The sequence below is a fragment of the Periplaneta americana genome, chromosome 16 (assembly GCF_040183065.1).
Source record: "Periplaneta americana isolate PAMFEO1 chromosome 16, P.americana_PAMFEO1_priV1, whole genome shotgun sequence".
Taxonomy (NCBI): domain Eukaryota; kingdom Metazoa; phylum Arthropoda; class Insecta; order Blattodea; family Blattidae; genus Periplaneta; species Periplaneta americana.
In genome coordinates, this window is record NC_091132.1 from 8,774,517 (window position 1) to 8,791,529 (window position 17,013).

Below are 17,013 nucleotides of genomic sequence, written 5' to 3' on the forward strand. Positions count from 1 at the left end.
TGGAACGGAGAAAAATTCTCTCTGGCGCCAGGATTTGAACCCGGGTTTTCAGCTCTACGTGCTGATGCTTTATCCACTAAGCCACACTGGATACCACCCCGGCGTCGGACAGAATTGTCTCTGATTAAGTTCCAACTCTTGGGTTCCCTCTAGTGGCCGCCCTCTGCACTACGTCATAGATGTCTATGAACATAGGACCGAAATCCACACATGTGCTGAGGTGCACTCGTTATGAGTGACTAGTTGGCCGGAATCCAACGGAATAAGCGCCATCTTAAATCACGAAGTGATTTACGCATATCATATACATTATTTTAATGTACCGAAGTACATATGATATTTCCATGCAGTCACTCATAACGAGTGCACCTCAGCACATGTGTGGACTTCGGTCCTATGTTCATAGACATCTATGACGTAGTGCAGAGGGCGGCCACTAAAGGGAACCCAAGAGTTGGAACTTAATCAGAGACAATTCTGTCCGACGCCGGGGTGGTATCCGGTGTGGCTTAGTGGATAAAGCATCAGCACGTAGAGCTGAAAACCCGGGTTCAAATCCCGGCGCCGGAGAGAATTTTTCTCCATTCCATTACTTTTTCATTGTATGATAACGCAGAATATCTGCATGGAAATATCATATGTACTTCGGTACATTAAAATAATATACAGAAGGAGTATGCTTATTGTCTCAACTCTTACCTTCAATAATATCGAGGGACTCTATAAAATGAGGCACAGTCCTGCCATCTATCTGCAATATGCGGAATCCGAATCAAGCAAGATTTCTTGTAGTCATACTCTTTCTGACGCCATCCATCCATTGTTCTCTTGGATTTCCTCTGCTTCTCCTTCCTTCCACAGTCCACTCCACCATCATTTTCAGTATTCCATTTCTCATCCTCTTCACGTGTCCAAACCATTTTAACCTTCTTTCTTCAATTACTTTAGTAACATTCGTTACTAATAATTTCAAGGGAAAAATTGTTCCGGGGCCGGGTATCGATCCCGGGACCTCTGGTTGAATGTACCAGCGCTCTCCTAACTGAGCTACCTGGGAACTCCACCCGACACCGTCTCAACCTTTCCCTTTATATCCACACAACTCGCATGGGCTGACGAAACGCCAGAGACCCACATCGAGTGCGCACAAACTCTGTGTGACTTGGAATTGTGGTTCTCTGTTAACGTACACAGTGACATATATATTATGCAAATCTAGTCTTTCAGATGAAGCTCCCCTGTAAAGCAGATTTGAATAATTTCAAGACAAAAATTGTTCAAATCTGCTTTACAGGACCTGAAAGACTAGATTTGCATAATATATACGTCACTATGTACTTTAACAGAAAACCACAATTCCAAGTCACACAGAATTTGTGTGCACTCGATGTGGGTCTGTGGCATTTCGTCAGCCCATGCGAGTTGTGTGGATATAAAGGGAAAGGTTGAGACGGTGTCGGGTGGAGTTCCCAGGTAGCTCAGTTGGGAGAGCGCTGGTACGTTCAACCAGAGGTCCCGGGATCGATACCCGGCCCCGGAACAATTTTTCCCTTGAAATTATTCAAATCTGCTTTACAGGGAGCTTCACCTGAAAGACTAGATTTGCATAATTCTTTACTAACTTCATGATTTTTATAATTCCTTGATTTCTAGTTTTTTCCTTCTTGATTTTCTCGCTGATATCCACCAAAAATCCATTTCAGCAGCCAATAATTGCTTTTGTGTATTCTGTCTAATGTTGGGGTACTCCCGTTTCCCTCTATCATCCCACCAACACTCTCTACTTTCCCCTCATTTCATCTATCATCTACAATAGTTAAAAACAGCTGAGCTGAAGTCATGGGGATAGTATGGACTTCCGATGGTGATATAGCTTAGGACCCTGAGGCTTATCAAGGACCAGGGAGGATGGGACCTGGCTCAGGCATGACTGGGGTAGTATGGTCTACCTGTCAGCATCTAATACACGAGTTCACTCAGGCCCACTGTTGGACTTGGACAATTATCGCACTAAAGGGCGCGCAATGGACCAAGTAAGTCAAGTTCGAGGGTTCTTCCTGGGTCCAGCCCTTGAAAAGTCAAACCAAGCCAATCGGTATTTTCTTACCAGTGTTGTACGAAGTATAAAGAAACTGTGGACGTCACAGTCTTCTCGTCTTACTCCTCAGCCGTTTTCACAACAAAGACTGATTCCTGCTACTTATAATCGTTTCAGCTTTAGGAAGAAACAATGCAGTTTGTATCACTCTACGCTCAAGGAGCATGATTGGTTCATGGCAGCTCTTTATTTATTACAGTATACATAGTGACTCGGCCGGGTAGCTCAGTTGGTAGAGCAGCTGGCTACGGACTGGAAGGTCCGGGGTTCGATCCCAGGTGGTGACAGGATTTTTTTCTCGTTGCCAAACTTTCAGAACAGCCCCGAGGTTCACTCAGCCTCCTATAAAATTGAGTACCAGGTCTTTCCCGGGGGTAAAAGGCGGTCAGAGCGTGGTGCCGACCATACCACCTCATTCTAGTGCCGAGGTCATGGAAAGCATGGGGCTCTACCTCCATGCCCCCCAAATGCCTTCATGGCATATTACGGGGATACCTTTACCTTTACATTTTTACATAGTGACTTCCCTTCAGAGTGCTGCAGAAATGCTGTCTTTTTATTCAAAATATATTACAATAGGACCCCATTTATCCGAACCAAAGAGGCCGTTTCGGATAATCCATGGTCACTATTTTTGGTAGTGCACTAACAAGTGTTTAACATCTACAGCATGACACACATTAATACTTGCGGTATAAGTTATCACAAGAGATGGTAGACTTTCGCAATCACAATAAATGTGCCCAAATGTTTTCAAAATAAGTATATTACTGTAGTATTTTGATCCACGGTAATGAAATTGAGTACAAGATGCGAAATGTACGTACGTGTTTCTTTGAAATACGAAAAAAAAATTACATTTTATCAGACATTTGTGTTTCTGTAAAAAATCAGAATCTATTTAAAGGTCCCACCTCATACAGACTCTTACATTTTTTTTTAATAATTCGGTCAACCCTGCATGTTAGCTTTTACAGTATGAGTAGCACACGAATGTAACCTACCTGATACCATCTATCTTGTTATCTATACCATTATCTCGAATTTTCAACTAATCTGGTGCTGGTGGTAGATTACTGACTGCCTATGCGATCTCTTTAGGTTCAGTGTTCACTGACAAACAAGTTGTATATGGTATTGTGTGATTGTGATTGAGTAACAAGATGAGTCGGGATAAAATCACACCACATCTTTGGGCATGTTTCTTAATGTTCACAATTTCATTGTGCTTTTATATGTTCTTTTACTTATTTCTTATTTTGAAGAATTTCAACTGAGAAATCTAGAAAATGCACCTGTTAACACATTGACGACAACATTGGGTATGGAACAACAAGTTTTGATGAAGAAATCATTGCAATCAGTGAAAGTCTCAGGAATCTTCTATGCCACATCAATAAATTTAAGAATGCAGTTATATTGTCAGACTCCAAAGCAGCTATTCTATCAATAGTCTCTAAACACACACCTTCATCTCAAACAGCAGAAATAACTAAAATGCTCTCTCAATTAATATCACTCAATAAAAGAATTGTATTCCAATGGATAGCATCCCATTGTGGAATCCTGGGAAACGAGAATGCGGATGCATTAGCAAAGAAGGGCAGCACTGCTACTTACAGACCTGTTACTAAATCTACGTATTACTCTGTGAAGAGATTTATTAAATCTACATACTTAGACTTCAACAAACAAAATTTGATAACACAATCCCAAGGGAAAAAATGGAACTCTCTGCATCAAAATCCACAGTTAATTCCCGATTTACCACGAAAATCGTCTGTAGCTGCATTTAGATTGGCAACAGGCCATGATTGTTTGGCCAAACACCTGCATAGAATTGGAATATATCAGTCCCCTAACTGCCCATTGTGCAACTCAAACCAAGAAATGGATTCGGAACACCTCAAAATCTGTGCTTCAGTGGCTGACCATGATAATATCTTTGAAAAATATTGGAGTGCAAGAGGTCAAATGACTTTATTGTCAAATGCCTGGCATTAGAAAACAACAACAATACATTGACGACATTGAATTTCTACCACCAATCTTTCCATAAAAAACATTCCAATCCAAAACACTACAAAATGCTAATTTCTAATATTAAAAGTGTTATAAAATGCTAATTGATTTTTAAAATGATAATTTTTAAATTTTAAGTTACTCAAATCTACCATCTCTATTCATAAGGCATCACATCACATGCATTTGTTCACATCAGGTTTCCCTCTTGAGTTGGCTGGACAATAGAGCGAGTGTACAACAATAATAATAATAAACTTCGGATTGAGAATTGAAAAGAAAGCAACTCCTGTCTAGAACATTAATAAATTTCATGTTACACTTTAGATTACGAAAGTAAGAAAGTAGTGGAAAAGGAAATGTAAGTACCTTACAGACTAAATAATATAAGAAGTGCTTTCTTACTGTTTCAGTTCTGGGAGCATCAGCTACAGTCTTATGTGTGGCCTATGCAGTAACAGGATACGACGACTCAGGATCAAAATTCATGAAAAGAGGAAAAGACTGCAGTTGCTCTGAAGATATCCTAGAAAATTTTCTGTAATTCAAGTTCAGATTGTTTTCGCACAATAACAATAATTTGTGTTTCTGTGGACCTGAAAACATAATTGCAGTAATATTTGTGTAACACGTAAACTTACAAAAATGTTTATATTCGTCATGTCAAATCATGAGAATCATTTGTGAATTATATTATTATGCACTGTCTCGGACTACACTGATTTACATTTTCCACTTCTAGCTAGCAATATTCTAGTAATATTTTGAACTATAATATTGTAACTTTATTTACAAAACAACAATGTAATTTTATTATTTCAACAATAATTCCTTTCTACAATTTACCTTAAACGCTCTCGTCAACAGTAGGATTTGCACTCCACAGACGACAATGATAATTTACTTGGATTATTGAGAACAACAATGAACTGTTAATTTTAACTAATGTTCACAAAGCACTATTTACAAATCAGAACTGTCAGTTCTCAGTTCGTTTGCCTCGGCTAGTAAGTTCTTCTAGCTCAGTCACTCGAGTTCACAGTATCTCGAACCCCAGACCTTCAGAGACAGTCCACTGAACTTCGAACTCAGGTCCCCCAACTGCGGTTCACTGCACTCGAACTCAGGACTTCCGGCTCCACAGTTATGGACACAACTCAAGTAGAACTCCGGCCTCGAACCTGGCTTCACTGCTACAAGAGACTGGCTGGCTTGCTCTCCACTGACTTTAACAACACTGCTCCTACTAACTTGCGTCTCTTCTTATATAACCAAACCATAGTTACGAGAAAGTTCGCGGTCAGGATGGCATTCTCGAATAATCTGGATATCTCCCCTCTCTGCTGCTGTCACTCTCTCTCCTCTCCCCCCTCCTTTCTACACCACAGCACATGCCACAGGAAGCAGATGCGAGCGCACTTGCGCCGGACTACAGCCGATCTTGTAATCCTTCTGCCGGTCGTGAGATCGTATCCCAGCTCTGTCACAATATTCATTATAAATATTACAATAGTCATATTATCTATCCCAATTACTTTTGAACATATCGAAACAATTCCGAACTAGAACATATAAGTTTTTACTATACCATTTTGGAAAAAAAAAACAAACAAACAAAAAACACTGTCATGATCATTTAGAGACTTTCGAGTTCGAGATTTTCGCTAAGAAAAGATTTCACGACATGCATGATAACATGATGCTGAAACATGTCTCTAATAACATCACGCTAAACATGTATCTGATAACGTCATGCTAAAACATGGCTCTGATAATGTGACGCTAAAACATGTTTCTGATAATGTGGCGCAAAACACGGTTCTAATAAATCACGATAAAAGACGGCTAACAATGTAACAGGACGCTAACAATGTCTTAGTTTATCTTCATGGAAACTAAAATTTATTTACTCTTTTCATTGAGATGTTTTAAATTTCTTAAATGGAAAATCAATATAGCAAACAAATGCGTTCAAATGTAAGCATACAGAAGAAACGTCCTTTATACTCGGAAATGAAGGAAGAAAGGACAATAAAATCGTTCTCGCTTGAGCAACTTGGAAATCACTGCCTCCGTGAACTTCCATGTGGTAGAGGCTCTTTAACACAGCTCCCTGCCTTCACATCTGTCCCTGTACTCAAATGCACTGACCGAGATGGCTTTGCTGCTACACGTGCAGAATACAGTCCATTCAAGCCTGACGAACCAATACAGAAGCCACATGTTTGTGTTTGGAAGCATTTGTCAAGGGAAGACATGGAATGCCTTAATGAACTGACAACGAGAAATGTAAAAGAAGATATATGTGACTTTCTTGGTAAGATAACAGTAACTGTCTTATTACCGTCACTATCAACATCAGGACTAGGATTCCTGTGTATCTCTGACTATCTGTTCTCATATATCTTCATTTTAATAATTTTAATGCATTTTTTCAGCAACCAAATTCCCCCAAGAAGAAACTGGAACATCAAAGAATATTTTATTAGAACTCCTGTATGAAGTCTTGCGATTTTGCAGGTTTTTATCTTATACAGTATAAATATACAGTTGCTTTATGCGTAGTGGAACAGTTGAGCTCATTTTAGAAATTATCTATAAATGGTAGGCCTTAATTTCTTATTTCTACAGCTCTGAAATTGCCCTTTTTGTCTATTTTATTTCTGTATACAAAAGTTACGGAACTTAATTAAAAAATCCATGTTAGGTACTGTAATTTAAAAGCTCCCGTGTAAGTTTTATATGCCTATTAAGTCCCCATTTTTGGCTAATAGCCTATTTCAGAAATAAGAGGATAGTATCACATATTCTGGAAAAAGAAAAAAGTGTATTACATATGGTATTTGGCCCTTTAAAATTTTCCTTTCATCATAGTGTTCAGAGTTATAAATTGTTTTATTACTATCGTCACCTCTAGCATTCCATTACTGAGGCTGCATTCTTGCAGATGTGTGCGCTATTATCGAAAAAGCCTCGTCAATAATGTATCGATGTAAACATTGTGTTATGTTGGCGACTTTCTTTTCAGTTTTGTAGGGTTACTCGAAACACATTGTCACTTTCAATCTGTGTTGCCAGACGTACTGCACAATAATTGTAGTCGTCATACAAGTTTTGTTATTGATACACTATACTAATTGTACACTAAACATACATCAATGCAGTGAAAATTTCCAAATTTCCTAATTATATACAATATAACATTTCACTTTACAATCAGCATTATAGTACGCAAATGCTTTTTTAAGAGATTCTGCATTACAATTATGAATGGGAAAAGAAACACTTTTACAACAGTGGGCTTAGATTAACGAAATGCATGCAAGAAAGCATTAGCTTCACAAAGTTCCATAATTACACTTGTATGAAGATAGTATTATTCAACCTAAATGCTTTGCTCTTTGTGTCATTACCCAGTTAAAAAATGAAAATGATGTGAATGAACTGAATAATGGAGAAAATATATACCGGTATATTGACATAATTACTTCAAGATGTTAATCATCCTATGTATGTCCTTTAGAACCTTAAATATATATTATATTACATTTTTACCAATAAACGTTTAAAACGTAACAATGGAAAATTGTCACAACTCTCTCCTGGATAGCGCAATTCCCGTCATAACAATTTGAATTAGCTGTCAAATCAATTGTGCTTACAAAATTGTCAAGTTGTAGACCCTCTTTTTTATTATTATTTAATGCAACTCCGATTTATAGATCTTGAAATTTCTTATGTACAATAGAATGGCATTATTCCTTATTTATAAATACATAATGTAGTTGTTTACTCGAATTTAATGTAAATTTTAAAAGTATAAGAGATATAAAATTTTATAAATAGGTACTCATATTAATTATGCAAACTGTAAATGAAAGTGAAATGTTTAAAAAAATGAAATCAGTTTTTCATTTTTAATAGTGCATATGTATTTTATTATTTATTCTAGTGCATATATTCTGGTTTTTAAGATCATATATGCTTGTATATTTTCCCACTTTTAATGTATAATTATGATTCCTTACCATTAGTATAAGTAATGGAAATTGATCATTGTTGCAATAAAAAAATATATGTTTCTTATAAACTAGATTAAATGGTTTGGAAGACAGAAAAACCTCAGCGCTGATGTCTATTTTCTACCAAACGGATAAATATTTCAGGGCCTCCAGATGGCGCTCCGCAAGTGAAGTTTATGACTACATGAAAGAAAGCCTGCTGCTTCATTCAGTATTGGTATGCACTCAACTTATGTCAACTATTTATGTTCTCGAAGTCATTCGAATTCATTCCAAACTCTATCACTGCTTGGCTAGTTCACACTGGCGTGTTTTCGTGAACATTATTAATCAATTGGGTGTCGTATACAAATAACTGTTGACTAAATATATATGATTATTGTGCAAGTGTCATAATTACACAAGCATTTTTTATTATATAAAATTAAACGGAAGTTAAAATTTGTTAAAAATAGGTTGGCTGTGAAAAAAATTACGTTTCAAAGATTTTATAAAGATATTCATGAATATGTTCTATTAGAACATAGTATAATATTAATAAATATATTGTAACACAATAATAATAATAATAATAATAATAATAATAATAATAATAATACTGATAATGATAATGATGATAATAATAATAATAATAATAATAATAATAATAATAATAATAATACTGGTACACAAATTTTAAATACTGATCATATAAATTGTAAACAATTTTGACAAAATTCTGTGTACGCCGTCTGTTCCTGAGACCCATATTTTAACTTCAATATGCGAATCTGGTGTGGACAAAACGATAAAGAAGTTTTGTGAACAAAGTTAATTAACATTGTTTATCAACTTCATTGTGGACTCATCTTAAGCATTCAGTGGCTTTGGACAATGTGAAGTAATAATGTAGGCAGGAAACCCAAAATACTGTATTCTATTAATTATTATTTTGTGTAGATAAGTTTAGTTACTGTATGCCATAATATTACAGGGACATACACAAATTGTTATTTTACCTTTAGTTAGCAATTCAGTGCATTAATTTTAGATTGAAAGAGTGATATCACATAATTATGTGCTTAATTACATACGCTAATTTAATATGATTTAAACAGTTGTGCCATATGTATAATTTATTTTTGACATAGAAATCATTCCTCAGAAACAGGGGCTTCAATTCAGTTTTTGCTTGGGGGGGGGGGGGGAGGGGCGAGATTTCTAGGGAAGACCTTGTGGTCGCGTGGTTACTTGATCGTAAACAACAATCTAAAAATAACGAAAAATGAAGACTATCAAACATTAGATAGTTTGAAGGAAGACTACAATGAGGAGATGCTCTGTTGTTTTTCTAAGCTTACTAAATTCATAAACGTGACCCATCATATAAGCTGTATCTTTAATTTTTATAGGTTTTAAATGGCAGTGCTAAAGCCCTAAGTGCTATACTATCTAGATGTATTTTGTGAGCTTCTCACACGATGTCACGTTTATTAATATGCATAGTGTCATTTAATGATGAGTGCGACTTCATTCTTTTCATATGCTGAACCTTGCAGCGACCTCCAAAAAGTGCCGAAATTTTCGAGCCATCAGAGTGTAAGAAAGCATTGATTCATTTCTGCAAGATGTATCTACGTAGCCTTCCACTGCTGCGCCTTGTTGTATTTCCCAACTACCAAGTGCTCATCAATTGAAACCGAGCTCAGGGAATCCCCCGGAACAGATCCATGCAACAAAGAAGAGCATCAGTCACTAGTGAACAGCAAGAAAGCATAAGCAAAATTTACTTACAATGGACTTAACAGATGTTAAAGGGAATGTAGCAAACAAGTTAATATAAATAATTACACTTAAAATTGTTGTTGTTTTCTAATGCCAGGTGTTTGACAATAAAGTCATTTCACCTCTTGCACTCCAATACTGGTCAGCCACTGACGCACAGATTTTGAGGTGTTCCGAATACATTTCTTGATTTGAGTTGCACAATGGGCAGTTAGGGGACTGATATATTCCAATTCTATGCAGGTGTTTGGCCAAACAATCATGGCCTGTTGCCAATCTAAATGCAGCTACAGACAATTTGCGTGGTAAATTGGGAATCAACTGTGGATTATGATGCAGAGACACTTAAAATTGTAAGTTTAATCAAATAATACTTACAGTGGATGAAATTAATATTTGTTCTTTATACAGTTTGAAATTCCATGAAAATAAAAATTTACTCGTACAGTTTAGGGTCTCACCACTTTTTATAATTATGGGCCGCCATTGCTCCTTATTAAAAAATTACAAGTGAAATTACCACTCTTCTCTTCCATAAACGTATTATCTAGTATTAGTTCATATTATGTACAATGTACAGTTTTCTCTATAAGTAAAGGAAACTAATATTGCTAACTAGCCGTACCCGTGCGCTCCGCTGCACCCGTTAGAAATAAATATAAAGTAATTACTAGACATCGGATTTTTAGGCACTAAAAATTGCAGTTTTAGGCGCCTAAAATAAGCTCAAAATTTGTAAAATTAGGCTCTATTTTAATGAAAATAGGCATTTTAGGCACATCAAGGTATCATACTTATTTCTTTCACTGAAATTTTTAGTTATACACTAAAATACGCACAAAAAAGTATGTTTAAACATTAAAAAAGAATACTATATTATATTTATAAACAGAGCTGCATAAATTTAATATATTGAAACTAATGAAATAATGATTATTGATATCAAGATTACTCATTTTAAGTTATTGAAGTTCAGTTCCATGCTCAGACTTTATTATAATTATCTGCACAGTACACCACCAGAATTTTTTCTAAATTCTCCACAGTTAACCTTTGCCTTTTGTCACTGAGAATCATATTGAAAGCAGAAAAACTTCTTTCAACCGAAACTGATGTGAGAGACGCAAATTTTAAATTAGGTACAATAGAAACATCAATACTTACTGGAACATTTACACTTTCCCCCCGATATCACTCTTGATACTTTTTCCAACAATGAAAATCCTACATTCTTATTTAATACGTTGTCCCACTTATTTTTAACTTTTTTCCCAGTTTCGCCCAAAGCAGAATGTATGTTCACTTGAGCTTCCTTTACTATTGCTATTTGGCTACAAAGAGATTGTTTTTCACGTTCTAATTGTTCAATGCTTGCAGGTATGAAAGAAAAGTTTGATGTTATGTAGGCAATATCGTTTTTCACTCGTGAGTCATTCAGACAATCTTTCACTGCTTTCACACACGCTGCACTATCAGTTTCAGGTAATTTATCAATAACTGTGACCACTTCTTTAAAATACTTAGAATAATACACCACTGACTGAATCCAGGTTCCCCATCGTGTAACAACCGGCTGAGGTGGAAGTGGGATATCTGGAAAGTTCTCTCTGAATATTGAAATCCTGGATGGGGCTTTACAAAAACATTTTTTTGTGTTAGAAATAAACGAATTAACAAGAGGAAATTCATTCCGGATTGTTTCAGAAACCCTGTGAAGGCCATGTGCTAGACAGGTTACATGCGTGAGGTTAGGATAAAATGTTTTAAGAAGTGGAGCTGCAGCAACCATGTATGAGTCAGCATCAGTACAAAACAACAGAACTTTAGAATCGTCTATATTACTTGAGTATAAAGACTGTAGGCCTTTATTTACAAAACAAGCAATGGCTTGGCTATTCACTTTCGAAAGTTCCTTAACACATACGAGGTGTGGAATCGAAGGTCCATCAGGACTAAGTTTTCCTACTACCATATTTGCTATATACCTATTCATAGGATCTGAGGTTTCATCCACAGAGACCCATATGTAAGAATCACCTATATCCTCCCGAATGGAAGCTAAAGTTTCATTGTATATTCTGTCTAAGTAATTTTTTCTTAGGGTCGACTCAGATGGGATTTTTTGTTTGCAGTATTTTTGTAAAAACTGTCTTAAAACCGGATTTTAAATTGCATTCCAGGGAATGTTAGCAGCAACAAACGCTCTGGTTAAATCAGCATAGAAATTGCTGCTGAGATTGGATGAAGTAGGCTGTGTTAGTAAAGTTTGTTGCAGTTGATTTTTCTGCTGAGCTTTAGCCTTATGAGCCGCTCCTTGCACATGCTGCTTTAGGTGGCACTTCTTTTCTTGCGAAATCTAAAAATGTAAAGTAAACTGAATTAAAATAAAATCATAATTGTTGTATTGCCGTATTTCTATCACAAAGTTAGTGGGTTCGAACAATCAAAATTTTAATGACCTGCAAATACTTTAACTATCGGAATTTAAAAGGTTAAAGTGTAGTGGTCTTAAAAAGAATTATACCTCAGGATAGCTCAGTCAATGTATAAATATTATAGGCCTACTCATTAAAATTAATAGAATTTATATATTTCAACTATTGTTACATACCTGTTTGCTACAAATCTTGCAGAATATTATTTTTCCATCATAAGTGAATTCTGAATATTCTGTTAGCCATTGCCGGATCAATGTAGATTTTGCACTTATATTTTTCGGCATTATCGCGTTAAACTTCACAGGAAAACGTCCTACCGCTCAAAACTTCTCAACACAAATAAGGTGAGGGAAAGAGCAACTGTTAACGAGCATTCAAATGAACCGTTGTTATCGAGATTCAATTGGACAAAAATACAAAGTTCCACTTATTGTTGCATTTCCTGGTAGTGTTAACACTATGAGGGCCATTCTTTTAAATATTTTATAACGGTTTACCCTACTAATTCGCAGTTTTACGATTTTTCATAAATATTTCAAAAACACTCTTTCTCCAAAAATTGTGATTTTATGACACTCTGAAGGGCAGTACAGCTAATCGGTTTCAGACCGAAAACAGTCATTTTTATAGTATAGTATATCTCTGAATCGGTAGCAGCACATGTTGTGATTGTTGCCTGCTTCAAAACTAAGGTTGGTTCTTTGTCGGCATTTATGCCTCCAAACATGTTAAATTCGGTGAAATCTATTGCGAGTGTCGTGAGATTCAAAACATTTTGTTTCCTTTATCAATGGTTTCATGGCCGGTGTGAAGCAAACTTTCCACTTTTTAAATGCCTTAAATTTCGCAGTGAATGCATGTATAAATTATAAAAAGTAAGAGTAAAATGCGAAACTTTACAGTGAATTAGGCATTTTTAGGCGAATATTAACAAATTAGGCTCTAATAACTGTTTTAGGGCATTTTAGGGCACTATAAAACTCTTTGAATACCTTTCAATTTCCATGAAACACAAATATTAATAATTATTTTTACTTTTCTCCTAAAGAAACAAAATAGGCATTTGCCCTAGAATCCGATGTCTGGTAATTACATAATTAAAATAGGACATTTGATCCAGGGAACATTCGTGTTTGATAGAAGGATAAATCGTTTAATATGTTACTTAATTTAAGTTGCATCCAAATAATTAAAATGCGATCATTTTGTTCCAGAGACACTCATTTCGTGCAATGACAATTCCTTTAACATGTTTCTTAATTTTTATTACATGCAACCATAATTTAATGAAGATTGACATCATTTAGATTTAATGTGTATATTTTATTTTACTTGTTATAGGTTTCCATTGAATTATGGTAATAACTTAATTTTAACCCTTGTTTTCTACGTATTCAGTAAATGGCGCTTGGCCCACTATGGTACTGAACCCTTCAAATAACTTAAATTATATTATATAATATTACATATTATATTATATTATATCAGAAGTTACTGTACTAACATTATAGCATTATGTCCATCTAGAGAAACTACTCTTTCCAGTGGGGAAATAATAATTAATTATAAAAATCGGTTAATTTAGCTTCCGATATTACTTCATACAAACACAGAAACATTCTCTGTAGGCTATCTTTCATAGCTTTCGATTGGTGCTGTCCAAGGCCCCTTATAGACGAAGTAATTTGTTTTTTAATTCATTACACAGCCTTAGATGGCTGTTATTTTAATTTTAAAACTCATTTATCTCATTAAATATCAGTCCTATCAAAATTTTTCAAGGAATAAAACTTATCGAAAATTATTTTCAAAGAAACTTTTGTTATGTAACATTTTTCACAAAAATCAATAATAAGCGAGATATTTCGATTTATTTAATTCAGGCCCCCTTATAACCCCCCTTTTAATTAATGTATTTTGAATGCCATATAGCCTAAAATCTAAGTTACAACGAACTTAATTTATATTCCAATTTTCATCGAAATCCGTTCAGCCATTATCGTGTGAAAAGGTAACAAACATACAGGCAGACAGACATACAAACAAAAATTTCAAAAAAGCGATTTTCGGTTTCAGGGTGGTTAATTATATATGTTAGGACCAATTATTTTTGGAAAATCGAAAATCACCAGAAAAATTTCGGCTACAGATTTATTATTAGTATAGATAAAAGAGTATCAATAACAACTTTAATAGCATAGTCTACATAAAGGTTAATTTCTGGTCTTACAGAATTTATCTGTTATGGTAACAATTGTAACTAACTTTAATAGTGTTATCAGATGCAAAATGCATAAAGTGGCCCGTCGAAGTGGTGTGCAACTTGAAAATGGGTCACAGTCCTACCAGTATCCGCAACCCGAATCATGCAAGTGAAGTTGGTAGGCATTAGACACACACACACAGCACTGTTTGCGGCTGAGGACGAGGGGGTTGTGTTCCACTGAGTGAGGGACACATCCTGCTGCAACTGTGGCTCCAGGGACTGTGTTAGCATATCTGAGTAGCTTCCCTCAGTTATAATAATAATAATGGCAGAGTTAGAGCTGTAGGGCCTTCTCTTACACTCAACCAACACTCACTCAGCAAACATGAAAGGGCCAAAAATACTGTCCTTCATGAGACCAAGCCAGACATCAACTTCAGCAGAATTTCTTTGCCAGTCAGTGACTTAATTGGGTTGCTCATCTGCCCAGATCCGACAATTGTGTCGATTAACGATGCCGCACAGATGAAATGCTACTGAACAGCACATGATCCATCAGATCCTCCTTGGTTACAGCTTGACGCAGATCACGAAACATGTCTTGGTATGCAGCACAGTCCTCATCCTTCGGCCTGTGAAGCATCTGGATATGGTAAGCCTTCTTAAGAGCGTAATGCAGCACTTCCCACACAGTGGACTCTGTACCCGTTGTGGACTGACCACAGGTCGTCTACTGCACTTCTCATCACCTAAAGATCCTGTATGACTGAATTTGTTCACAATCTGCTGAACAGCAAGTCTCGTAGGCACTTCTTTGTGGTACTTTTTCTGAAATACCTTCTGGAGTTCAGCATATCTTTTGCCACCTAAATGGCATTCCACCACTGTGATTCGTTCAACAACTGTAAACATTTAGATGTGTCCTCACTTGATCTACAACAGAAATGATTCACACTTACACTTTCTGTGAAATATATAGGGACTTTATGGGCACTCTGTATTTTAATGTACATAGTGGATCAAGAAAATGGTACAAAATTCAAATATTTTAAAAATATTCTCTATCTAATGAAAAGAACAAACTTTCTAGATTTAAAAAATATTTTATTCATATTTCTACTTTCTTTTCCGTTCAATTTATAGGGTGCAAAACAAAACATTGCAAAAAAACCGAGTTTCCGAGAACAATGTTTAATTAACATATTATATGACATAATATGGAGTAATGATTTTTTATGGAAAAAAAATTAATTATAGGGCTCAATATGACCACCCTCATACTCCACAGCTTTCTGTAACTGTGTTCTCCACTTCTGCATAGCAGAGGCGATCTGTCTCTGGGAAAGCTGGAGCCAGCAATCACGTATGCAAGATGTTGCCAATGTCCTCGTGTTCATACACCCTCTTGTCTAACTGACTCCATACAAAGTAGTAGCCACCGGCTTAGCTCAGTCGGCTAAGGCGCTTGCCTGCCAATCCGGAGTTGCGTTCAGGTGCAGTTTCGATTCCCGTTCGGGCTGATTACCTGGTTGGGTTTTTCCGAGGTTTTCCCCAACCATAAGGTAAATGTCAGGTAGTCTATGGCGAATCCTCGACCTCATCTCGCCAATATCATCTCGCTATCACCAATCCCATCGACGCTAAATAACCTCTTAGTTGATACAGCGTCGTTAAATAACCAAGTAAAATAAAAAATACAAAGTAGTCCATAGGATTTAAATCCGGACTACACAGTGGTCATAAATTTGGAGGAATGAAGCTTGGACAGTTGGTTTGAAAGCAGATAATTGTATCTGCAGCTTGGTGGCATGGTGCCCCATCTTGTATAAAATGACAATCTGGCATAGCACCTTCCATGTTTGAAAGAATTTTTCCAACATTTTCTTCAAAGTAGATTTGACTGTTGAGTTTAAGTTCGATGAACCATCTGTGTATATTCATAGCCAAGTTCAGAGTAGACCTATTTAGTATTGGTAGCACTTCACCAACTATTTCGGGAAAGAAAAATAGAAAAAAAAAAAAGTAATACATTAATTTTTCTTAAATAATATAAAACCTAGTTTGTGTAATATGTAAACCTTAACGTCAGTGAGCAGTAAGGCTGCATGGCCAACATGCTATTAGTTGTACTCGCTGTTGGTAGATGGTACTATTGTTGCAATACAACAATTAATACCGAGCCGAGTTAGACACGAGAATGCCTTCCACTCTCTGTTGCTATGGCATCATGACATCACCATATACAACACTGCGGACCACTTAAAATAGAAATTTCACACAAGTGAGAAATTTGCTACCTGTTCAAGGCAACTCATCTGGCGTCAAAAGCTATAACTGGTGAAAGTTGGCAGCGTGACTGGTGTGTTTTTTCTTTACTGTTGGAAGCGTGTATTTATTTTCCCAGCGAAAAATATTTATTTAATACGTTATAAAGCTTATTATTGGTGGTTTTAAGTGGGCATG

General features: G+C 36.0%; 1 protein-coding gene across 12 annotated transcripts in view; it reads left to right on the forward strand.

Moving 5' to 3' along the window:
- The window catches only part of LOC138716307 (uncharacterized), a 113,466-nt gene extending 105,020 nt beyond the window's left edge, over nucleotides 1-8,446 (forward strand). For 8 of the 12 annotated variants that reach the window (XM_069849244.1, XM_069849245.1, XM_069849250.1 and 5 more), the window contains one exon: nucleotides 4,534-8,444. In XM_069849244.1, the coding sequence (XP_069705345.1) occupies nucleotides 4,534-4,578 (45 nt within the window). In that variant the 3' untranslated portion in view covers nucleotides 4,579-8,444. Of the gene's footprint in view, nucleotides 1-4,533 lie in introns of all 12 variants that reach the window. The other 4 variants (XM_069849251.1, XM_069849253.1, XR_011336633.1 and 1 more) reach the window with 3 other exon arrangements.
- The last annotated feature ends 8,567 nt before the right edge of the window (nucleotides 8,447-17,013 follow it).